Raw genomic sequence first — 27465 nt, 5'->3', positions numbered from 1 at the left:
CTAGTCTAATTTGTACTTCCACTTCTGTCTCACCCCATACCATTACATCATCAGCAAAAACCAGGGCATTAGTTGTTGGATCCTTTCTCTTAACCATTTTTAAACTTCATCCATTATGATTATGATGAGAAGTGGCAAAAGACAACTTCCTTGCTGGACTCCACTCTTCGTTTCAAACCAACCAGACCTTCCATCCTGGACCTGGACACAACACTTGGTTTCATCATATAATCATTGTACTCGTGCTATGATGTCATCAGGCACTTTCTTATGTCTCAAACATTCCCATATATGCCTGCATGGTACATGGTCATATGCTTTCTCGATGTCCAGGAAAACAGTTATAAGTGTTTTACCTTTCTCCCAATACTTCTCATAGAGCATTCTGGTGGCAAAAATGAGACCTATAGTTGATCTATGAGGTCTAAATCCATATTGATCCTCCTCAAGTGTAGGTTCAACATATTTTCTAATCCTGCTCTCAAGGATGGATTCGTAGATTTTGAGGCCATGTGACAGCAGAGTTATACCTCTGTAGTTGGTACATTTCTTTCTATCTCCTTTTTTCAACAATGGGATGATGACTCCTTGCTTCCAGTCATTGGGTATTACATTCTCTTTCCAGATTCTATTTAGTACCCTGTACATCCACTGTTGTCCTACCTCTCCTAGTGCTTTAATCATCTCAACACTTAATTCATCTGATCCAGTTGATGTGTTGTTGTTTAGCTTAGATATTGCTGTCTCTACTTCCAACCATGTCAGACTAGTGGTATTTGTGCTGCCAAAATCATAAGGTTCGTCGTCTAATGGAATGACATTTTCATAACACTTCAGCAAAGTTTCAAAGTGCCTTTGGAACTCCTGTGATATTTTGGTTTTATCCCTAGTCATCTCACCATTAGGAAGTTCTACAGATTGGATAGATTCATTTTGGGTTCTTCTATTCTTAACAATACTGTATAACAGTTTTTTATTTCCATCCTGCGTTATTTTGGTTATTTTGGCCAGATCTTCCTTGCATTTCTGCTTTTCAGCTACAACCAACTATTTGACCTGTAATTTTTTCTTTCTGTAAAGTGACACCTTCTCTTCTATTTCATGTTGATCTCCCTGTGTTCTTGGTTGATATAAGGATCTTCTTGCATGGTTTCTGTCATTGATAACCTTTTTAATATCATCATTCCACCAGGCAGTTTCTTTGGGTTTTCTTATTTGACTCTGTCATCCACATATTTTTTCTGCTGTACCAACCACAACCTTTTTTTGAGTATCCCATTCTTCATCTAACAATTTCAGTTCTTCTCTCGGCAACAACGTACGGACACCTTCCCTGAATTCTCCCTTTATACTTGGCTTGGTTAGTTGCCAAGTTTTTATTTTTGGGACTCTTCAATCCCATCACTATGCAATTTCATAAAAGGACAGGCTAGAATGAGTTCATATAGATTGGCACAATCAGAGTGCTGGAATGCACAAAGACCCAATCTAGGCCACTGTAAAATTAACAGAGTAATATCAGAGGAAGTTCTACACATGCCTTCTGATCATATGATACCAAAGTACAACTTTGAAAAACCGTTTGAGAACCACATAATAAAAAAACAAGACTGGGATATCGACAAATGGAATACTGAAAAAGAAGATATAGTGTGGTGGATTGATTGCTCAAAGACTGTGGATGGTACAGGAGGAGGGATCAACGGGGGAAGACCTGAGAAATCAATATAGATGAGCCTGGGCAGACACACTACAGTCAAGCGGAAGTGATAGCAATCACAACCTGTCTTGAAGAAAATTTGAAAATGAACTATAAGAATAAGAACATTTTCAGTTTTATGGACAGCCAAGCGGCCATTAAGGCACTAGAGGCAGTCCGGATAATATCCAGAATTGTCTGGTATTGCCACTCTCTTCTCCTGAAGCTCTCAAAGTACAACATTGTCAAAATAATATGGGTACCAGGGCATGCAGGTATAGAAGGAAATGAAAAGGCAGATAAACTGGCCAGGAAAGGGGCAGAAACACATTTTGTAGGCCCAGAAACGGACAAGCCCGACACTACATAGGAAAATGGGTACAAAAGAAACAAATGGAAAACTGGAAAAATACTCCAGGATGCAGGCTTGCAAAGGAACTGATAAAAGGACCAAACAAGAAGCATACTAAAGAACTGTTGAAACTCAGCAGAGAAAATATAAGATGGGTAGTAGGACTGTTGACAGGACTCTACCATCTGAAAAAACACCTACACGGAATTGGAGTAATAAGAGACAACATATGTAGGAAATGCAATGAAGCAGAGGAATCAGCTGAACACATACTTTTCGAATGTGAGGCGCTGGGTTGAATCAGATTCTCCACTCTAGGACTACCAGGTGAAGAGAGAGAAAAAATCCAAGAAGACCCAATAAGAACAACCTGCATCTTTGTGAAGGGAGGAGGTATATCTAGGTGGGAATGAAGGAAAAACATGGTAGCAAAAGATCTTAGAAGTTAACGCTAATTAGGAACTAAGAGGCCCCATGAAGAAAAGAAGAAGAAGAAGCAATGAAATACCAGCCAAGTTCGGGAACTTTTAGCATAATACAGTGCCCATTTGCAGTTAAATCAGTATCATACGAGTATCCAAAATTATTTTTAATGTAACATTACGCTCATTTTTAGAAATTCTGACCTACCGTATTTACGCAAATAATCCCCGCCACCGAATAATCCCTGCACCCTAACTTTAGGAAGGCTGATTTTGAAGGGGAAAAAAATGCCAACATTGACACAAATAAAACCCACGCCCCAATTTCATCCTTGAAATTTGTTTAAAAAATATGCGGGTACTATTCACGTAAATACAGTATTTTATGTGGTCTATTACAATTTAAAGTTATGTATTCAAATGCAGTTTCAAAGCTGATCTTCTGTATCCCATTTTATTTTTAATATAACAACATAAAATCAAAACAGGTACAAAATGTGTAATTCCAATTTTCAGTACTGGTATTTTCAATTTTCTTTTTCTTTTTTTGATTATTTGAGAAGTTCTGAAAATTCTGTTATGTATTAAATTAAAAGTTGTCCACCTCTGTAATGTCATGGAATAACACTAACTAACCAAGTTAGTTAGCACTATTAGCTACTGTTCTTGGAGGCCCGGGTTTGATTCCCAGGACTGCCAGAAATTTAATATTGACACGGCTGGTATGTGGTTAAAAAGGTACATGCAGTTCACCTCCACTGGGGGTGTGCCTAAAATGAGCTGAACCACCTCAGGACAAGGACATGAATTTACTGTAGTTGAAAGTTATGTATTGTGATATGTTTTGGTATAAAAACTCAAAATAAAAATAAAAACAAGATATATTTTTTTGATTTTATTGCAGAAAGGGACCTCTGTTGGCAGTTTTCAAATACTTTTTTCTGGAAATAAATAAGCTTAATTTTTATTCATTATAATGTAATATATGCATCACATAGTAGTAAAGAATGCTTTAAAAAAGTGCAATTTATATAACAAAATTAAGCAAATTGAACATTTAATTATGTTTTTTGTGTTCTTCTCAAAACTAGAAAGAAAAAAAAGAACAAGCTAGGTAAACAATCATAAATAAATGTACTGTATATATGAGGTAAAAAATTGATAGAAAATCTGCCACCTGGGAGACTGCCGTAAATGGATTGGATCGGATCGGATCGGATTGGATCGGATCGGATCGGATCGGATCCCTTTCCAAAATAAGATGTTGACATACTGTGTTTACTTGGAACATTAGCATGCAAGAAATAGCCTCATCTTGCTAAAAATTAAATTTAACTATGACAACAGACTATGACTATCATGAACTAATGAAAGTAATGGAGATACAGGAAAAGGTCATATTTCTAAGGTAAGGTTATGTTCTACTAAACTGTCAAAGTTGTGCTTGGTTTCACTTTCAGAAATCGTCGTTGTCAGCCGATACTCGCATCCGAGTTTTCATTCCTCGCCTGCAGTTCCGTAATCCTTAGTCCACACGATAAGTCGCGCTGATGGCTTATCAGACCAATTCTCGCATAAAACATGTGACCACACATGTTGCATTTGACATAAATGGGGGACGTGGCAGTGTTGACGTAGCTTCTTTCTCTGGCAGATCTTCTCTTCCGGTCTTCAACATTCCTGCTCAAACTGTGCAACTGCAGCTGAGATCGCAATGCGAGAGTATACCAAATATTTGGGTTTATGTCTACTCTTCTCATGGTCTGCTTAAGTTGGTCTTTATATCGCTTCAGAGGAGCACCACGAGCCCTCTTGCCGGTGCTGAGTTCACTATACAAGATTTGCCGAGGGAGTCTACTGTCACTCATATGATGGACATGGCCTGCCCATCTAAGTGGATGACCAACGATGGTGGCGCTTCGATACTATTCAGCTTTGCTTTCTCAAGAACTGCTATATTAGTTATATAGTCATCCCATTTGATGTACATGATGGAAGTTTTTGTTGATGAAAGCGTTCCAAGTTTCTTGATGTTCTGGTGATATAGGGTCCAGGTTTCACGCCCATAGAGTAACGTAGAAATAACAACAGCTTGGTACACCATTATTTTTGTGTGGATACTTAGATCTTTGTTCTGGAATACACGATGTGAGATACATCCAAAGACCACATGGGCAGCCTGTATTCTGTTTTCCACGCTCTTCTCAGAGGTACAGTGCATTGAGAGAATACTCCAAAGGTTCAAGAAGAACTTATTTCAATTTTGTATTTAGGACAACCATATTTCTGAATTCTGTGCAAGACAACTCCAGGAAAAGTGCAGAGAACAAATTACACCTCTGTTCTTAGTGTTCTATGACCTTGCTTCATTTCCTTATCTGACATCTCCTGTATCACCTGGCATCATTCAACTGCATTTCGATACTTTTGTTTTTGATTTCTTATTTCACCAGAACTATTCATTGGTTTTTGAAGGAAGCGTAAGAGGCAAGAAGGGTAGAAGGAGACCAATACCATGAATATAGCTTAGAATATAGGCATGAAACAGAGTTAAATAGTGATAAAGAGGTTAGCAAAGGATAGGATGATAGGGAAAGCTACGTCAAACAACTTATGTACTGATGACCCAAGCACATTTTATTATTGATTTTGAAGGAATGAAGTTCACTTACCTGTGCTCCAGGGCAGCTACAACAAAACCATGTGATGCAAGTTCTGCACACAAAATGGAATAGAAGAATCTGGTAGCCCCTAGGCCATGTGAAAACACTATTACTGGCAACTTCTTGTCTGTTTTCTGAAGAGGTTCACCCCACACAATAGGAATATACATCTTTCCTTAAAAAGAAAGAAGCACATTAACCAAATTTGTAAGAAGGAAGAGTTAACGTAAGAAATTCCATTTTCTTTTGGTCCGTATTGAACTGAGAATTACAATGAATAAACTTTTAATGTCTACCTATTCAATACAATAATAATGATGTTTATAGATGTAATTACAACATTTTAATTATATTCAGGTCTAGTTTCGATGCATTTTTGCGTCATCCTCAGCTGTACAAAGAAATCGGAAAAATAGGTAAATTACATAAAACTCATGATTTCCTTATAGTATTTCTTTAAAAAAATGTTCAAATTCCAAACAAGAGTAATTTTACGTCTTATGCACAAAAAGTTTTCTAAATATTCATTTCGTAGTCCACGCCCACCAGATCTCCTCCACATGACCACTACATACGCCCTACTTCTGCCTACCCCTATTGTCCCTCCCTTGTCCCGTCCAAAGATGCATACCTGACTCGAGCTGTCCATTGTTTACCTCATGCTATTTACATTACAATCAGTCTACAGCTGTATGGGGTGAGTCTTGCATACAATTATATTATTGAGTAGAGTCTAAAAACTTTCCACTTCGAATTGTTATTGGCGTTTTTTTATTTTCCGTGGGTTCCACATTTGAACTGAAAAACATAGTTCCTGTTTACATCTTAAGGAGTTATTTATCTGTTTCCACCTCATAGGCCTTAGATATAGAAGAATTCCGCCATACCCCAAAATTTTATTCAGCAGTTTATATTCACGATTATTTTAAGAAGGCTCTGCAGTTTATGAACTGTAGTTAAATTAAGGTGTAAAAATGTTTTAAAACACAAGCTATTTTATTATTGTAAATCATTCACCAAATTTATTGAGCTTACTACTGTATGTCCACATGGACATGAATCAACTTGAGAAATGTCATTCAACATTCAGAATATTTTTTTGACTCGCAAGTCTTTAACTTGTTCAATAAGGTTTTATTATGTGCCATTGTTTTAATGTAGACTTCATAGGGTTTTAATATCAATCAATCAATCAATCAATCAATCAATCAATCAATCAATCAATCAATCAATCAATCAATCAATCAATCAATCAATCAATCAATCAATCAATCAATCAATCAATCAATCAATCAATCAATCAATCAATCAATACCGATCTGCATTTAGGGCAGTCGCCCAGGTGGCAGATTCCCTATCTGTTGCTTTCCTAGCCTTTTCCTAAATTATTTCAAAGAAATTGGAAATTTATTGAACATCTCCCTTGGTAAGTTATTCCAGTCCCTAACTCCCCTTCCTATAAATGAATATTTGCCCCAGTTTGTCCTCTTGAATTCCAACTTTATCTTCATATTGTGATCTTTCCTACTTTTATAGACGCCATTCAAACCTATTCGTCTACTAATGTCAATCCACGCCATCTCTCCGCTGACAGCTCGGAACATACCACTTAGTCGAGCAGCTCTTCTTCTTTCTCTCAATTCTTCCCAACCCAAACATTGCAACATTTTAGTAACGCTACTCTTTTGTCGGAAATCACCCAGAACAAATCGAGCTGCTTTTCTTTGGATTTTTTCCAGTTCTTGAATCAGGTAATCCTGGTGAGGGTCCCATACACTGGAACCATACTCTAGTTGGGGTCTTACCAGAGACTTATATGCACTCTCCTTTACATCCTTACTACAACCCCTAAACACCCTCATAACCATGTGCAGAGATCGGTACCCTTTATTTACAATCCCATTTATGTGATTACCCCAATGAAGATCTTTCCTTATATTAACACCTAGATACTTACAATGATCCCCAAAAGGAACTTTCACCCCATCAACACAGTAATTAAAACTGAGAGGACTTTTCCTATTTGTGAAACTCACAACCTGACTTTTAACCCCGTTTATCAACATACCATTGCCTGCTGTCCATCTCACAACATTTTCGAGGTCACGTTGCAGTTGCTCACAATCTTGTAACTTATTTATCACTCTATAGAGAATAACATCATCCACAAAAAGCCTTACCTCCGATTCCACTCCTTTACTCATACCATCTATATATATAAAATAACTTGTCCTGACTGACTGACTGACTGATTCATCACCGCCGAGCCAAAACTACTGGACATAAAGAAATGAAATTTTGGGGATATATTCATATTAAGATGTAGGTGCTCGCTAAGAGAGGATTTTTGGATATTACGTCGCTAAGGGGGTAAAAAGGGGGGTGAAATTTTAAAATGTGTGTATCTATATCTCAAAACTTTAAAAGTGTACAGATGTAAAAATTGGTATTTAGAATATTCTTTAAAAATAAGGAAACACGCATTTTTTGGTTTTCAGAAAATCCTAATAGGAGGGGTAAAAAAGGGGGAAAAAGGGGTTGAATGCCTTTAATCAGGATACCGGTACTTATATCTCAGAAACTGAAGATATTACAGACCTGAAAATTGGTACTTTTGATCTCTTTTAAAAATAAAGAAACACGTATTTTTTTTTGTTTTTGGAAAATCCAATTAATGGGAGGGTGAAAAGGGGGTGAATTTCTAAAATGAGTGAATCTATATCTCCAAACTTTTAAAGTTTGCAGATGGTAGAGCAACCGACGCGAAATCGGGAGGTTGTGGGTTCGGATCCCACTGGTGTCTGGTTGGCCATTTTTGTTCTGTAGTTAACATCTCTTCATCACGTACTAAATGTACGTAACACGACCTAATAGGTTGAAAGTCGCTTTCGATTACAATGCGGTCATGAAATCCAATTAATGGGAGGGTGAAAAGGGGGTGAATTTCTAAAATGAGTGAATCTATATCTCCAAACTTTTAAAGTTTGCACATGGTAGAGCAACCGACGCGAAATTGGGAGGTTGTGGGTTCGGATCCCACTGGTGTCTGGTTGGCCATTTTTGTTCTGTAGTTAACATCTCTTCATCACGTACTAAATGTATGTAACACGACCTAATAGGTTGAAAGTCGCTTTCGATTACAATGTGGTCGTGAAAATTCAATATTCATTGACTTGGCCCTCAACGGTCAACTTGAACGCACTCTACAGTGTGATGGTAGTAGTACCAGACCTGTAGGCCACCATAGCTCAATTGGTAGAGCAACCGACGCGAAATCGGGAGGTTGTGGGTTCGGATCCCACTGGTGTCTGGTTGGCCATTTTTGTTCTGTAGTTAACATCTCTTTCGATTAAAAATTGTATTTAGAATCTTCATTAAAAATAAAGAAACACGTATTTTTTTGTTTTCGGAAAAACGCAATAGGAGGAGTGAAAAGGGGTGAAGAAGGGGTTGAATGCCTTTAATGAGGCTACTTATATCTCAGAAACTGAAGACATTATAGACCTGAAAATTGGTGTTTGGGATCTCCTGTAAAAATAAAGAAACACGTACTTTTTTGTTTCTGGAAAACGCAATTAAGGGAGGGGTGAAAAGGGGGGTAATGTTTTAAAATGAGTGTATCTATATCTCAAAACTTTTAAAGGTTATAGATGTAAAAATTGGTATTTAGAATCTCCATTAAAAATAAAGAAACACGTATATTTTGTTTTCGGAAAATCCTAATAGGAAGGGTGGAAAAGGTTGAAAAATTGGTCGAATGCATTTCATGAGTCTACTTATATTTCAGAACCTGAAGATATTACAGACCTGAAAATTGGTGTTTGGGATCTCCTTTAAAAATAAAGAAACACGTATTTTTTGTTTTTGGAAAATACAATTAATGGGGGGTGGTGAAAAGGGGGTGATTTTTTAAAATGAGTGTATCTATATCTCAAAACTTTTAAAGGTTATAGATGTAAAAATTGGTATTTAGAATCTCCTTTAAAAATAAAGAAACACGTATTCTTTCGTTTTCGGAAAATCCCAATAGGAAGGGTGTAAAAGGGTGAATAATGGGTTGAATGCCTTTCATGAGGCTACTTATATTTCAGAACCTGAAGATATTACAGACCTGAAAATTGGTATTTTGGATCTACTTTAAAAGTAAAGAAACACACGTATTTTTTCGTTTTTGGAAAATCCAAATATTGGGGGGGGGGGGGGTGAAAAGGGGGGGTGAATTTTTAAAAATGAGTGTGTCTACATCTTAAAACTTTAAAATTTACAGATGTAAAAATTGGTAGCTAGAATCTCCTCTAAAAATAAAGGAACACGTATTTTTTTGTTTCCTGTAAATCCTAATAGGAGGGGTGTAAGAGGGTGAAAAATGGGTTGAATGCCTTTAATGAGGATACACATATCTCAGAAACGAAAGATATTACAGAACTGATAATTCGCATATGGGATCTCCTTTAAAAATTAAGAAACACGTGTTTCTTAGTTTTTGGAAAAGCCAATTAATGGCGGTTAAACAGGAGTGACAAATTGGGGTGAATTTTTTGAAAGACTATATCTACAGAATATCTTGGAAACGTAAAATGTTACAGACGTAAAAAGTGGGTGTAAATCTCCTGTAAATGTAAAGAAATATAGGTGATTTGTTTTTGGAAACTCCACTTAAGGGGAACTCAAAAGGGGTGAAATTTTAAAATGAGAATTTTTACAGTATATCTAAAAAAACTTAACATGTTACAGAAGTGAAAAATGGTATTTTTTATGTCTATTAAACATAAAGAAAAGTGTATTTTTAGTTTTCGGAAATACCACTTGGGTGGAGGGTGGGGGGGTAAAAGTGACTACTGATATCTCCAAAATGAAGATGTTACAGACGTGAAATTTGATTTTTGCAATCTGCTTTAAAAGTAAAGAAACACGTATTCTCGAAAAATCCAATGAAGGGGGGGTGGGGTTGGGGGTGGGTGAAAGAATTGAAAAATTAATTGACTTAATTGTATGAGATCGAAAAATCCAATGAAGGGGGGGTGGGGTTGGGGGTGGGTGAAAGAATTGAAAAATTAATTGACTTAATTGTATGAGAATACATACATCTAATAAAAACTAAAGTTGTTACAGACGTGAAAATTCGTATTTGGATCACCTTTAAAAACAAAGAAAAACGCGTTTTGGTGGGGGAAACCATCTTGGAGGGCGGGAGTGTAAAGGAGTTGAATTCCTTTCATGAGGAAACATAAATCAAAAACTGAAGAAGTTAGAGTCGTAATAATTGGTATTTAGAAGATTCTTTACTATTAAAGAAACAAGTATTTTTTGTGGGAAAATTCACTTAGGGGGAGGGATTATTGTGAAATGAAGTGAAAAAAGGTAAATTATTTTTATGGGGATACTTATATCTCAAAACTGAAGGTAATAGACGTGAACATTGGTGTTTGGAATCTCCGTTAAACATAAAGAAAAAAAGCATTCTTTTAATTTTCTTTTTTTTTGGGGGGGGGGGGGGGGGTGGCGGTAAATAAACTTAAGGCGGTGGGGTGTAGAAGGAGGTGAGACCAATTGATTTTACTGTTATTAATGTACTTATAAGGATCCTCCGTTGCTCAGGCGACAGCACGCCGGCCTCTCACAGCTGGGTTCCGTGGTTCAAATCCCGGTCACTCCATGTGGCATTCGTGCTGGACAAAACGGAGGCGGGACAGGTTTTTCTCCAGATACTCCGGTTTTCCCCGTCATCAGCCATTCCAGTAACACATAATAATAATAATAATAATAATAATAATAATAATAATAATAATAATAATAATAATAATAATAATAATATTCTGGACCGTCGTCAAATCTGCGGACCGCGCTGGAAACGGCTCCTGGACGGGTAATGACTAAGAATGCAGTCCGGCCGCGGGTTCAGTGCCGCCAAGGCACCCAATATGACTGCACGCCAGATCTCCTGAAGGATTTTATCCATATTAAAAATATTATAGGAAAAGATGGCAAAGATTTACGGACCCAACTGACCGGGAGGAATACCTGAGCCTAACCCGGGAAGTACAAAATCGATTGCTGGAAAGGAAGATTTAAAAATGGGAGGAAACGTGCCGTAAAATAATAGAAAACCAGTCAGATCGGGAATTTTGGTGGATTCTCGCAGAAAACGAGTCAGATAGCGAATTTCGGCGGATTATATATTTAAAACAATAAGCATTCAATTATAAATTTCAGTATAATACCGTAGCGAAGCACGGGTATCTTGCTAGTCTATATATATATAAAATAGCTTGTCCTGACTGACTGACTGACTGACTGACTGATTCATCATCGCCGAGCCAAAACTACTGGACATAATGAAATGAAATTTTGGGGATACATTCATATTAAGATGTAGGTGCTCGCTAAGAGAGGATTTTTGGATATTCCGTTGCTAACGGGGTGAAAAGGGGGGGGGGGGGGTGAAGTTTTAAAATGAGTGCATTTATATCTCAATACTTTAAAAGTTTACAAATGTAAATATTGGTATTTAGAATCTTCTTTGAAAATAAGGAAACACGTATTTTTTTGTTTTCAGAAAATCCTAATAGGACGGGTGAAGAAGGGTGAAAAATGGGTTGAGTGCCTTTAATCAGGATACCGGTACTTATATCTCAGAAACTGAAGATATTACAGACCTGAAAATTGGTACTTTTGATCTCTTTTAAAAATAAAGAAACACGTATTTTTTTGTTTTTGGAAAATCCAATTAATGGGAGGGTGAAAAGGGGGTGAATTTTTAAAATGAGTGAATCTATATCTCCACACTTTTAAAGTTTGTAGATGTAAAAATGGGTATTTAGAATCCTCATTAAACATAAAGGAATACGTATTTTTTTGTTTTCGGAAAATCACAATAGGAGGGGTGAAAAGGGGTGAAAAAGGGGGTTGAATGCCTTTGATGAGGCTACTTATATTTCAGAACCTGAAGATATTACAGACCTGAAAATTGGTATTTGGGATCTACTTTAAATGTAAAGAAACACGTATTTTTCGTTTTTGGAAAATCCAAATATTGAGGGGTGAAAAGGGGGGTGAATTTTTTAAAATGAATATGTCTACATCTTAAAAATTTTAAAATTTACAGATGTAAAAATTGGTAGTTAGAATCTCCTCTAAAAATAAAGGAACACATTTTTTTTGTTTCCTGTAAATCCCAATAGGAGGGGTGTAAAAGGGTGAAAAAGGGTTGAATGCCTTTAATGAGGATACATATATCTCAGAAACGGAAGATATTACAGAACTGAAAATTTGTATATGGGATCTCCTTTAAAAATAAAGAAACACGTATTTTTTTAGTTTTTGGAAAATCCTATTAATGGCGGTTAAACAGAAGTGACAAATTGGGGTGAATTTTTTGAAAGATTACCTTGGAAACGTAAAATGTTACAGACGTAAAAAGTGGGTGTTTGGAATCTCCTGTAAATGTAAAGGAACATAGGTGATTTGTTTTTGGAAACTCCACTTTAGGGGAACCCAAAAGGGGTGAAATTTTAAAATGATAATTTTTACAGTATATCTAAAAAAACTTAACATGTTACAGAAGTGAAAAATGGTATTTTTATCTCTATTAAACATAAAGAAACGTGTATTTTTAATTTTCGGAAATACCACTTGGGTGGAGGGGGGGGTGAAAGTGACTGAAAATGGTGTTGAATTCTTTTAATTAGATTATTGATATCTTAAAAATGAAGATGTTACAGACGCGAAATTTGATATTTGCAATCTGCTTTAAAAGTAAAGAAACACGTATTCTCGGAAAATCCAATGAAGTGGGGGGAGGGCGTGAAAGAATTGAAAAATTAATTGACTTTAATTGTATGAGAATATATACATCTAATAAAAACTAAAGTTGTTACAGACGTGAAAATTCGTATTTGGATCTCCTTTAAAAACAAAGAAAAACGTGTTTTGGGGGGGAAACCATCTTGGGGGGCGGGAGTGTAAAGCTCAACTTGTAGGATTCCAGCAAGATACAGCAAGATACCTTTCCTAAAACCGAATTGCCTTCTATCGAACCAGTTATTAATTTCACAAACATGTCTAATATAATCAGAAAGAATCCCTTCCCAAAGCTTACATACAATGCATCATGTACAATTTAATATTTATCATGAGTTTTATATCATTTACCTATTTTGCGATTTCTTTGTACAGCTGAGGATGAAGCAAAAATGCGTCTAAACTAGTACTGAATATAATTAAAATGTTGTAATTACATCTATAAAAATCATTATTATTGTATAGAATAGGTGGACATTAAAAGTTTATTCATTGTAAGAAGGAAGAGATCATGTAAATCTTATGTACCTATGTTCCTTAGTACAAAGAAGCAAATAGTATCCTCGTATAAAAATCATACTTTATCAATTGCTAGATGATGTCAGCCTTTCAAAGTGACTCAAGTGATGGCAAAATGTACACTAAGATGATGCCTTTAGCAAGAGAAAGCCTGGCCAAACAGCGCTACTTCCTTGCGTGCCGAGTACAGTGGTGGCATGCTCTCGAGGAAAGAGGAGGGAAAGACTGGCACTCTGGATGCCCAATAGTAGGACAGCTGCCTTGGCAGCCTGACAGCTGGTCCATTCATGGTTTCCAAAGAGGTTTCAAGAATATGAAGGGCTCAAAACTGACTTTGCTATGCTTATCATTTTTCACTGAAAGCGATCGATCAATGGTAATGTACATTCTATAACAACACCATTCTAAAAATTAATTAATTAGCTTCCAGGTATTTTGAGCTTCCACGTAAGAGCACCTAGTGACTCAAATACCTCAAATACCTCAAATACGTCTTTACCAGTATTGAAAATCACAAAGTATGATACGAGCAGACTTGAAATAATTATTTCACAATTATTATTTTGAACTCGTAACTGTGATCACATACAACCTATGCATAATGGAGAGGCTGCATTAGAATGGACTGATGACTTCCAATTACAACTTATTCATAACCCCAAACTACCTCCATCCTTTAACAGCAGTAGATGGCGACGAGGCTTCAACCCAGACCTGATATTTGTGAGTGAACACGTGGCACAGCAATGTGTGAAATCAATGTGCAATCCCATTCCAAATACCCAGCATTGGTCCATAATGTGTCAACTTTTCTCGGCAATTCAACCAATAAAGGTTCCGTTTCGAAGGAGTTATAATTTCAAAAAAGCAGACTGGCAGAAGTTCAGCTCAACTCTTGATAAAATAATGTCAGATATCCATCCTGTACCAGAGTTTTATGACCAGTTTGTTGAAGCTGTGAAGGAAGCTTCCTGCATTTCCATACCATGAGGATGCAGAGTTAACTATATACAAGGTCTAACTTCAGACACCGCTGCCCAGATGAACACATATATTTCACTGTTTCAGGAAGATCCACTAAGTGAAGACACTATCTCAGCTGGAAGGAAACTGCTTTCCTCAATTGCAGAGGCAAAGAAAGATGCTTGGATCAAACTTATGGAGGAAACAGACACATCAAGGGATAGCCAAAAGGCTTGGAAGCTTCTCAAATAATTTAGCAATGATCTAACCAAGGGACCTGTCCATGCAAATGTTACAGCAAACCAAATCGCAAATCAACTTGTCATCAATGGGAAAACAAATCACCCAATAAGGAAAATGGAACATAATATCCTAAAAACGAGGTAATAAAGTCCAGTAACCTCATCATCATCATCCTAAACCATCTCCAGTTTCCCGGGTGTGGTATATGAGCCTCCTCCATCTCATCCTGTCCTTGTACCATTCTTCCTCCACCAACTTGTCCCAATCATGACCTCTCAGCAGTACATCGCTCTTAACTAAATCTATCCATTTCCTTCATGGCCTTCCCAAGGGTCGTCTTCCTTCTACCTTTCTGTCAAATTCCTTCCTTGCAGTTCTGTTTACTGGCATCCTCTTCATGTGACCAAACAACTTCAGTCTTGATATCTGAATCTTATTGAGGAGAGAATCATCTATTCCTACTTCTTCTCTAATTTTCTCATTCCTAATCTTGTCTTTCCTGGTTTTCTGGATCATAGTGCGCAGGAATTTCATTTCAGCTGCCTGAAGTTTGGAATTATCTCTATTGGTCAGTGTTGTGGTTTCGAGACTGTATGTAAGAATTGGTGTATAATAGGACTTGTACAATGTCATTTTTGTTTTCATGGGTATTTGCTCATCCCACAGCAGGTGTCTTACCTGGTGGTAAAATTGTGTTGCCTTATTGATTCGATTGTTCACCCCATGTTTTGCTAGGTTGTCATTTGATATAACGCTACCCAAGTATTTGAAAACTGGAACGCTGTCCAGTTGAGCTTCATTTAACATGACTATTGGTTCTGCTCCTTCCCCATACACTTTCATCACCACCGTCTTGGTCTTGCTTATGTTTAAACCATATTTCTTAAACTCCTGATTCCAGCTTTGTATTCTCTCTCCTAATTCCTCTTCTGAGTCACTCCAGATCACAACATCATCTGCAAATGTGAAGGCTTTGATATCTCCATGTTCTTTCCTTTTAATAGATTTCATTACTACATCCATTACAATAATAAATAGAAGTGGTGACAATGAGCTGCCCTGCTGCACTCCTCTCTTTGTTTCAAACCAGTCCAACAAACCACATCCTACTTGAATACAGCTTCTGTTTCCACTATACAACATTTTCACTTTGTCTATAAGGCTGTCTCGCACTTGAAGTTCTTTCATGCATTGCCAAATTCTTTCCCTTGGTACACTATCGTATGCTTTCTCAATGTCCAAAAATATTAAAAATAAAGGCTTGTTCTTCTCCCAGTATTTTTCCATTAGCATCCTAATTGCAAATATAAGGTCTGTAGTTGACCTTCCTGGTCTGAAACCATACTGCTCTTCTTCCAAAATTGGTTCAACAATATCTCTGATTCTGGTCTCTATTATTTTTTCCAATATTTTCAGGACATGAGACAGTAGTGTGATACCACGGTAATTAGTACATTTTCGTCGGCTTCCTTTCTTAAACAGAGGTACAATGATGCCCATCTTCCAGTCCTCAGGAATAGTATTTTCCTCCCATATCTTGTTGAGCAGTCTGTAGAGCCACTGGATTCCTGGAATTCCTGCTGCTTTCAGCATATCTGCACTTAGTTCGTCTATGCCCACTGCCTTTCCTTTCTTCATGCTCTTGAGCGCATTTTCAACCTCAAGCCATCTAATTGGTGGTTCAGTTGTGGTTCCTCGGCTTGGCTCTCCTCTATCCGTTGTTACGTTTTCTGTATCTCCATTCAGCAGCTTTTCGAAATGGATCTTGAGTTCTTGTTTAATTTCTCCCTCTTCTTGTGCCAGAGTTCCATCATCACGTTCTATTGCTTTTATGGTCTCTTGATCCCTTCGCTTGTTTTTCACTACTCTGTATAGCAGTTTCATATTTCCTCTACTGTCCTCTTCCAGTTTGTCTGCAAACTCATTCCATTTCTTCTCTTTTTCTTCCCTTACAATGTTCTTTACAGCAAGTTTCTTGTTCCTGTATACTCCTTGAAGTCTTTGTATTTCTTGTTCATTTCGTTCTTGTCCCTGTTTTTGTTTTTCCTTGTCCAGTGCCTTCTTTATTTGGTTTCTTTCTTTCACCGCTGTTTTCACTCTATCATTCCACCATGGTGTCTCCTTTTTTCTTTTGATAGAACTTGTAACTCCACATAGGTTTTTGGCTTCTCCCACAAAGGTGTCTTTGAAGGCCTTCCATTCTTCATTAACGCTGGTTACTTCACACTTCGGCAAACTCTGTTGAATCCTTAGTTTGTATTCTTCCTTTATTTGGACTTCTTGCAACTTCCAAGTTTTAACCCTTGGTTTTTTCGTAATAAGTTTCTGCGTTTCATTTGCCTTATGTTTGAAGTCTACTACCAACAATCTGTGGTCACTGTCCATGCTTTCACTAGGGATGACCTTTACATCTGTGATGTACCTGCCACCATCTTTATTTGTGATTACATAGTCAATCAATGTTCTATACTGGCCATCCCAACTGTACCTTGTTATTCTGTGACTGTCTCTTTTTTTGAAGAATGTATTTTTGATTATAAGATCATTTCTTCTGCACAGATCTAATAGTTGTTCTCCTTCTGGGTTCCTTTGTCCAAATCCATGTGGACCAATGATGTTCTCGTACCCAAGTCTGTCTACCCCAACTTGCACATTTAGATCTCCAATAATAATAACATTTTCCTCATTAACTGTATCTTCCAGGTCTTGCCGAAATTTCTCTCTGTCTTCCTCACTGCAGCCTGTCTGTGGGGCATACACTTGTATGATGGTGTACTTAGTGTTCTCCAGTTTCATGAACATTTTAATGATTCTATCACTTTTGCAGATAACTTCAGCTGTAGCATCAGTCCTTTCGTTAATTAAGAATCCAACACCATTTTTCGCTACCTTCTCCTGTCCACTCCAGTATAATTTATAACCTCCACGAAGTGTCTTACTTCCAATCCCTTTCCATTTGGTCTCACTTAATCCCAATATTGATATTTTTCTTCTATCCATCATGTCTAGGAGTTCTTCTAACTTTCCAGTTAATGATAGAATGTTCATAGTTCCAATTCGGTATTTGGGTCTCTTTTTTATTTGGGGTTTCCTTTCAGAACATTGTATATCATCAGCCTTACGGTCATCATACTTTACAATTGTCTGAGAGGACGTGTCAGTCCGGTCTATAATATTCTTTCCGAGGCTCTTTTTCTTATTGAAAGCAACTGTACTCAATACTCTCCTGTTGACTTGCTAGGCCTAACGCATAAGAGGATTTTCTTTCAGGGTTTACTCCCTTAGCCTTTGAGGATGCCTTCCTCGTCCTACAAGGCAGTAGGTTCCATCTGTACACCCCAGAAGGATGGGTTGCCTCTTCCGCCATCTCCGCCGTACCGAAGTCCATCTTCTCCGCCGTAGATGCCGTTGAGGTCTTCACCCTTAACCCAGGGCAAGGGCCCTCCATATTCATGACCCCTGGAGAGAGGGTGTCCCAGTATTTTAAAACCCCCAGGAATTGGGCTACCTGTTGGTCCGCAGGTTGTATTGGTTATTTCAACCAGCCCTACATACTGTAGGGGCCCCCTATCCACCACCTGGGGAGACGCTCTGTAGGGGTCAGGTTCCCCTGGTTACTTATTGGAAGTTAACCCCACCCACAAGGAGTAATTACAGGAGGAATTACAGAAAGCAATTCAATGTAGCAAAAATGGAAAAGCAGCAGGATTAGATGATATCACAATAGAACAAATAAAACACTTCAGTTCAACCACACAGGCATGGCTTTTAAACTTCTTCAACAACTGTTTTACTTCCCTAAAAATTCCAAAAATATGGAGAAAATCCAGGGCGATCGCATGTCTGAAACCTGGAAAGGAAACTTCGGACCCCAAAAATTTCAGACCAATCTCCTTACTCTGCCACCTATACAAAATAATGGAAAGAATGTTACTCAATCTCTTAATGGGAGTAGTAGACCAAGTCCTAATCCCTCAGCAATGTGGCTTCTGCCCAGGAAAGAGTCGCATAGCACAGATTTTACATCTAACCCAGCACACTGAGGATGGGTTTGAAATGAAGAAGATCACTGGTGTGGCTTTTGTGGATATCTCAGCTGCCTACGATACAGTAAATCACAGGATATTATTACTCAAGCTTTATAAAATGATTACAGACATCAAGGTAACCACGATGATAGCTACTCTCCTGGAAAATCGTCGCTTTTTTGTTGAATCCAAGGATGCTGAAGCAGATGGAGAAATCAAAGGAATGGACTACCTCAAGGCCATGTACTGGGTCCTATTCTTTTCAACATCTATACTAATGACCAGCCATTACCAGAAAATACTAAAAGCTTTATCTGTGCTGATGACCTTGCACTTACTACTCAAACTGATACCTTTGATGAAGCAGAGATCTCTTTAACTGCTGCATTAGAAGAGCTAGGTACCTATTATGAGAAAAACCAAGTCAAACCAAATCCAGCTAACACTCAAATTTGTGTGTTCCATCTGTGGCATGCACAGGCCTCTCAGAAACTCACAGTACTATTGAAAGGGAACTTACTGGAACACTGCTTTACACCAAAGTACCTGGGAGTTATGCTGGATCACACATTAAGATATAAGAAACATTGCCAAAACTTAAAACACAAGATAGCTGCTAGAAACAACATTCTATGAAATCTGTTGGGAACAATTTGGGGAACACAACCACAAACAATTAAAACATCCTCTAGCTCTATGCCTCCCCAGTTTGGTACAGGTACGCTCATACGAAGCAGGTCGACATAGCTCTAAACGAAAGCTGCAGGATCATTACTGGATGTTTGAGACCTACACCCATTGAGAAGATCCAACTTTTAGCTAGTATTGCTCTCGGTGAGATTTGTAGGGTGGTAGCAGCTAACAAAGAAAAGCTCCAATCATCTTCTTCAGAAGCACATCCTCTCTATGGATACCACCCAGCCACACAGAGGCTAAAATCTAGAAAAAGTTTTCTCTGCACACTGGTTAACCTTGAGGGTAAAGCAGAGAATGCTAGGGTCAAAATGTGAAAAGAAAAAATCAACCACCTTTCCAACCGGATAGAGCCGAAGGGAAGTCTTCCATGTGGACACCAGAAGACGTGGACAATGTGGAAAGCCTTTAACAGACTCCGTACAGAAGTCGGCAGAACAAAAGTAAATTTGCAGAAGTGAGGTTTCTCAAGCGATTAATCACTTTGTGATTGTGGGGAGCAGCAGACGATCGAACATCTATGTCAGTGTGTTTTATGTCCTTCAATGTGCACTATGAAAGACTTGAATACAGCCTTCCCCAATGCTTACTGACATCGCCCAATACTGGGCAAGAATCATCTAGCTCTCAAATTGTTGCTTTATCTGTGATTGTATAATAGACTTGTATATTTGTATAGTAGGAATGTTGATATCACTTTTTGAAAAATATCTGTATGTAAAGTTGATACTTCTGACATGAATAAAGAAAGAAAGAAAGACCTATGCATGGCCCACGTTCACGGCCATATTGCCGCTAACCGAAACCTGAGTATTGTAGTCAGTCTTAGTTAGTGCTACAGTTGTTCTCCTTGGATGACTGTACTGCGATGATGTCATGTTCCTTACCAGTGGCGCTGTGCTGTGAAGGATTCCAGTCGCCTTGGTGGGATAATATCATTATGGTTCAAGTGAAGGCCATCTGAACAAAGATCCCTATCTCCTATCCACCCATCAGGATCTAAAAATCTCACTCCCATTTTCCCATATATCGACTCTATACTCTCATTTATATTCCCAATCAGCCTCCAGTCAGTATCTCTCCTACACAACATCCCACTGATAAAAATCTCTGCTTCCTTAAACTTCTCCTGTGCTGCCATAACCAAATCCCACACATTCCTAGCTATGTTAGTACTTATTCCTGCTTGCCTTAAATTGTTCAAAATCGATCAATCATCACTGATCTGTATTTAGGGCTATCACCCAGGTGGCAGATTACTTATCAATTTGTTTTCTTAAACGATTTCAAAGAACTCTGAAATTTATCAAACATGTCCCTTGGTAAATTATTCTAGTCCATAATTTCTCTTCCTATAAATTAATATTTGCCCCAATTTTTACTCTTGAATTCTACCTTTATCAGTCAGTCACTACTGATCTGCATTTAGGACAGTCGCTCAGGTGGCAGATTCCCCATCTGTTGTTTTCCTAGCCTTTTCTTAAATGACTGCAAAGAAATTAAAAATTTATTGAACATCTCCCTTGGTAAGTTATTCCAATCCTTAACTCCCCTTCCTATCTTTATCTTCATATTATGATTGTTCCTACCTTTAAAAGCTGCACTCAAGCTTAATCATCTACTGATGTCACTCTACACCATCTCTCCACTAACAGCTCAGAACATCTTGTTTATTCAAGCAGCTTGTCTCTTTTCTTCCAAATCTTCCCAGCCCAAATTTTACAACATTTTTGCAATACTACTCTTTTGTCGGAAATCACCCAGAACAAATCATGCTGCTTTCCTTTGGATATTTTACAGTTCTCATATCAAATAATCCTGGTGTGGGTTCCATATACTGGAATCATACTCCCATTGGTATCTTACTGGAGACATATACCCTGTCCTTTACATGCTTATTACAACACCCAAATGCTCTTGTAACCTTATCAAGAGAACTGTAACCTTTATTTACAACCTTGTATATGTGATTTCCCCAATGAAGATCACTAACCCCTAAGTACTTGCAGTGATCCCGTTGAGGTACCTTCACACTATCAAATTAATTGAAGTTAAGAGGACTTTTCCTGACTTTTCATCCTATTTATGTACTATCATACCACTGTCTACTGTCCATCTCACAACAGTGTTGAGGTATTTTTGCAGTCGCTCACAATTCTGTAACTAATTTACTACTCAATACAGTATAACATCATCTGCAAAAGGCCTCATCTGTGATTCCAGCACTACGTATAGAATATTATTCCCACTGATTGGTTCCATCAGTTTCTGATTCAGCTGTCCTTCCCAGATTAACTTATTCACCATTTGTTGGTCATGCTTTCTGTCATTCACATTCCTGGTACCAATGTGCAAAAATTACCACTGTCTCCTTACCCTCCTCCATCCCTTCTTTTCCTCAATATCTGCCTTAATCTAATTCATGGATAACACTCTACCCTGGTTCCCCTTCCTCCACACAATTTGTGTTAATATAAGGAAAGATCTTAATTGGGGTAATCACATAAATGGGATTGTAAATAAAGGGTACAGAACTCTGCTCATGGTTATGAGGGTGTTTAGGAGTTGTAGTAAAGGAGAGGGCATGTAAGTCTCTCATAAGACCCCAACTAGAGTATGGTTCTGGTGTATGGGACCCTCACCAGGATTACTTGATTCAAGAACTGGAAAAAATCCAAAGAAAACCAGCTCGACTTGTTCTGGGTGATTTCGTACAAAAGAGTAGCGTTACAAAAATGTTGCAAAGATTGGCTGGGAAGACTTGGAAGAAAGAAGACAAGCTGCTCAACTAAGTGGTATGTTTTTATCATAAATGTAAGATATTTATTTCTTTTCCACCTATTCAATACAAGTCAATATGTTAAAGTTAGAGTTAAATCCTCATTAAAATAAGAATTCGTAGGTACATGTTTCGCCCTTTCCTATGGGGCATCATCAGCTGTGTCATTACCTCGAACCATATCAGGTACCTGGCTAAAATTGATCTAAAATCTACTACAAAATTGAATACATTAAAAAACTTTGCCTAAAAAAGCTGTCATTATATGAGTAACTTGATTTAGGAACAAGTGAAAATTACAATAGTGATGGCCTTGAGCCATGGTCAGTGTTGAATATGATTGAAAGTTTAAAAATATTGTTACAAAATGATGAAAGTGAGTATAGAACAATGCAAATAATTATATACAAACTAATAAGGAAATGCATTCCAACACTGTGCCATTTTGCGTAACACTGGACCTGGGCATATGTACTTGATTTAGTCTTATTCAATAAGACTCAGATTCCAGGAGCAGGCTGAGTAAGCACTTTGGTCTTCTCAGTGTTGACAGTTAGGCCAAAATGTTCATAGGCTCTGGTGAAACAAATGACAGATTGTTGAAACTCTTCTGGTGTGTGGGCTGGAGAAGCACCGTCATCTGTACATTTCAATTCTCGGGTGGAAGAGGTTAATCTCTTGAAGCGAAGCCTGGCCTGGTTGAAAAGCCCCCCTCCCATCATACCGATATTTAATTTCCACACCTGTGTTGTTTGCAGGCGTTGTCTCATAAAGCATAGCTGCCAGGTACAGGGTGAAAAGTATAGGTGCAAGTATATGTCCTTGCTAGTCTATTTGTGATTGGAAATTCTTCTGAGATATCATTCTGATACAGTACTTGACCAACCATACCATCATGGAGAGCTTGGATCAGACCAATAAAATGCTCATGGCATCCAAAGCACCTCAAAACCATCCACACAGCGTTTTGAGGAACCGTATCAAAGGCCTTTTCAAGGTCATAAAACACTAAAGACAGAGGTGTCATTTGTTCTCTGCATTTCTCCTGTTGTTGTCTTGCACAGAAGATCATGTCAATTGTACCAAGAGAGGCATGAAACCCACACTGAGATTCAGGCAGTAACCTCTCAGAAACAACCTGAAGTTGATTTAGTAAGATTCTAGCAAATATTTTTCCAGCCATGGAGAGCAGAGATATACCATGGTAGTTTCCACAGATACTGTGATCACCTTTCTTGAAGACTGTAACTATTCTGGAGGGTTTTTTTTAATGGCAACAAGAACATATCTGGTTTGGCAGATTAGAAGAATCAGATAGAAAAGCCTGGTTTTTTTAGAAGTGAGCCTCGACTTTGAATGAGTGCAAGAGGAATGTTGTCTGATTCTGGAGCCTTCCCTGTTTTCATTCTGCTGAGAGCTTTCATAAACTCTTGGAAGTTTGGAGGAGTGTCCATCCAGGGTTAGGGAGTATGTTGAGGAACATGTTGAAGAAAATATTCAGCAGCAGCAGAACTACGGTTCAAGAGTGAACTGAAGTGCTCTTTCCATCGTTTGCCATCTGTAAGAATGGTGGTATTATCAACAGTTTTCAGAGTTCTTGATGATGAGCAGACAGGACCATACAGCTCTTTCAGTCCTGTGTAAAAGTTGCGTAAGTCCTTGATATCTGTGAATTTCTGAAGTTCCTTGGCTTTTTGCTGCCACAAGTTGTTCTTTATTTCCCTGATTTCAGACTGACACTTTTGTTTTAGTTCTTGAAAATGCATTTTCTTCTCTCTGGAGGATGGATCTTGAGAAACAGATAGATAGGCATCCTGTTTAGCCTTGATGAGGTTCAAGATTTCTTTACCGGGTGAGCTGGCCATGCGGTTAGGGGCACGCAGCTGTGAACTTGCATCCGGGAGATAGTGGGTTCAAATCCCACTATCGGCAGCCCTGAAGATGGTTTTCTGTGGTTTCCCATTTTCACACCAAGGCAAATGCTGGGGCTGTACCTAAATTAAGTGCCTTCCAACTCCTAGCCCTTTCCTATCCCATCATCGCCATAAGACCTATCTGTGTAGGTGCGACGTAAAGCCACTAGCAAAAAAAATAATTCTTCATTGTTATTATCAAACCAGTCTTTTCTCTTCCTTTCCTCATAGCCAATGACTTTCTGTGCTGAGGTTCAAGATTTCTTCATTGTTATTATCAAACCAGTCTTGTCTCTTCCTTTCCTCACAGCTTGACTTTCTGTCCATTCACATTCTATATCCTTTGTGTTGACTGGATTGTGAGTTAGCTGTTCTAGAACAGAGTTTTGGTATTCTGTGGCAACACTATCAAGTTGAAGCTTAGAGGTGTTGAACTTCTTACTTGATGGATTCATGAAGTGGGTTCATGGCTTTTTATGGATGGTAATCCTGAATTGACTAATAAGAAGTTTATGATCTGTCCAACAGTCATCATTATTCCAGGCTGTTTTGGTGATTAGGACATCATTCGTGTTGCACTGTCAGGTGATGACATAATCTATCATATGCCAATGTTCACAGCATGGGTTCATCCATGTGGTCTTGAAGCGATTTAGCAGTTGGAATTGGGTATTGGTGATAAAGAGTTCATGCTCAGCACATAGACCAAGAAGTAACAGACCATTAGCATTGCAGTTCCCAATTCCATGTTTACCCATGACTTTTCCCCAGAAGAGGTTGTCCCTCCCCGTTCTGGCATTGAAATCTCCTAGTAGAGCAAAATTACCTAGAAGGCACCTTGCTGATGATGATGCTTGTTGTTTTAAGGGGCCTAACATCGAAGGTCATCAGCCTCAGAAGGCACCTTGGTGAGGACTGTGTTCAGTTGGTGGTAGAAACAGCTCTTATAATACTCGTCATCCTTAAGAGTTGGGACATATGAGGAGACGAGAGTAATAAATCTGCCTCCTGAAAGAGGTATGCGGAGAGTCATTTTTTCATTTACTGCGATGGGAGTGATTCGATGATCATTCACCAATTTGGTCTTTACTGCAAAACCCACACCATGGATGCAACGTTCATTTTTCTCCTTTCCTTTCCAGAAGATGGTGTAACCGGATGAAGCCTTGATGATTTTTCCTTCTCCCACAAATCTGGTTTCACTCAGGATGATGACATCAATGTTGCATCTCTTTAGCTCATGGCTGGTGGGAGCTGTTCTTCTTTCTGGTCTGTTATCATTGTCTAATAATGTTCTGACATTCCATGCACCAATAGTGATGAACATGGATCTTTCTTTCAAGATTTTGAGCGCAAGTTGGGGTAACCCTCTGAGTGCGGTTTCCCAGACAGGTTTTGAAAGTGACTACCGATGTTTAGCCCACATTTCAGGGTGGGTAGTGGTAGTCCCAAATAGATCTACCCAGTCACAGATGCAGGACCAGATCCCTGAGTAGTCACAGGGTCTCAGGAGGCAACCATCACACATCTGCCGCCAACATGCAGGTCCAGACTAGAAGCTTCCAGTTTACCCAAACCTGCTTCCGTCATACTTATCCCATCACCGTTGAGCTTTTCGAGAAACAGCAGGAGAGAATGCCATAGGCATGTGTTTGTTTAAGGTGGATTGCAACTTGCCAGGGAGTGACCCACATGCTATGGTCCTAGAGACATTCCCCGCGGCACATATAGCATGAGACATGCAATTTCCACCACCAGAACTGCAATGGACTGCCACAGACTCAGAGTACAATTGAGTTGCCTCTTTACAGCCAATTCATCTGGCATGACCTCTTCCACCTCCACAACCATTGGGAACTAAGAAATAAGAGGTTCCTCCTCCTCCTGCTTTGCTGTTGGGTCAGAACACACTGGATTTCAGTGGCATTTCCTCCACTGGGGGACCATCACTCAATCCTAAGGAGGCTCCGCCGCCCAAAGCCGTTGGCCTTCCTGAGGGGCGTTGAGTTATTTACCGCTGCTCAACACGCAGCGTTAGCTGTTTTTACAAGCTGGTTGCCAACCCAGCTAACCCTCCTCATTTCTCATTCCGGGCTTGGGACTGGACAACGGTGGAGTTATCCAAATTTTTGACAGAGCCATGTGTAGGGAGGTCCAAAGTGTATTGCTGGCATATTTCCACATTTCTGTGAAAACTTGGTCTTCTCTGCAGGCCTTATAATTTTTCAACTCTGTGAGTACTGCTTCCACCTCTTGGAATGTGGGAGGGGGTTATGTGTTCAAGTAAGGTCTTTATTGGGGTGTTTGTGTTAATTTTTTAAATATTCATTGGGTTCATTGCAGTTTAAAAGTTGATTGAATGCTTTTGCCATGATTTTGGCATTTTTCTTATTACTATGTGTCATTTCTCTGTTCTCACTATGTGCCATTTTTCCATCCTCACTTTTCAGCATTAATGTAAGGAAATAATAATAATAATAATAATAATAATAATAATAATAATAATAATAATAATAATAATAATAATAATAATAATAATAATAATAATAATAATAATAATAATAATATTTTAAATAAAATGTGATCAAGCATCTAGAGTATTTAAAAATTCTAGGATCCATTGTCTGTTCTCCAGAACATTTCTAAATCTGGTATCCATATGCAGTATGAAACAGTGGATTTCTTCATAATTAATAGAAATTTAATATTATCATTTCTGTAAATTAGTGCTCACTCAGTGGTACGGTAAGAAAAAAAATATCTTCTGTTGCTTTCATACTGAGGTACAGCAAAGAACTGAATTTGGTTTTTTTGTTTTTTTTTTGTTTTTTTGTTTTTGTTTTTTTTTGTTTACTGCTCTCTGTGCACAAACCAGACATGAGGTCCCTAACATGCGTCTTATTCAACACACCCTTTTGGTACTTCCCTTTAAAAATGCATGCAAAGTAATGATTCCACACTCCACTTCAGATCTCATGTGAGTTGTGTTACTAGTTCCACCTAAATCCAAGAGATGGAAGCAGGAAACACTGTGGTGGACTCTTGAACTGTAATTGTTTTACATGTGTAACACATGCTAAGTTACTGAAGTTAATGTGCCCACATGAAGTAACTGTTGTACATGATGTCGTATATACGCCATCCTAAACATAACCTAACTCTTGTAAAACTTTCAATTATTATTGTTAATATATTTTTATTTGATTTGATTAAATGCTAAATACTACTATACCCATAAATACAAGCATGTATTGTACATTTGTACAACCTCAAATATGTATTGTGAATATGTCTAACCTCAAAACCTGTATAGTCAAAAACTGTAGAAAACCCTGCTATATTCATATAATGGGTATAATCCACTATCTATCTGATACATATGGAGGTTTCT

The 27465-nt window shown here is 38.2% G+C and overlaps 1 protein-coding gene across 2 annotated transcripts in view; it reads right to left on the bottom strand.

Moving 5' to 3' along the window:
* LOC137497033 (platelet-activating factor acetylhydrolase-like) overlaps positions 1-27465 on the bottom strand; it is a 135802-nt gene that overhangs the window by 76352 nt on the left and 31985 nt on the right. For both annotated transcript variants that reach the window (XM_068225520.1, XM_068225519.1), the window contains exon 4: positions 5146-5311. In XM_068225520.1, coding sequence (XP_068081621.1) covers positions 5146-5311 — 166 coding nt within the window. The remainder of the gene's footprint in view (positions 1-5145; positions 5312-27465) is intronic.

Source organism: Anabrus simplex, chromosome 1, assembly GCF_040414725.1.
Source record: "Anabrus simplex isolate iqAnaSimp1 chromosome 1, ASM4041472v1, whole genome shotgun sequence".
NCBI lineage: Eukaryota > Metazoa > Arthropoda > Insecta > Orthoptera > Tettigoniidae > Anabrus > Anabrus simplex.
The sequence above is the reverse complement of the archived record's forward strand: the minus strand, read 5'-3'. Positions and strand labels throughout refer to the sequence as shown.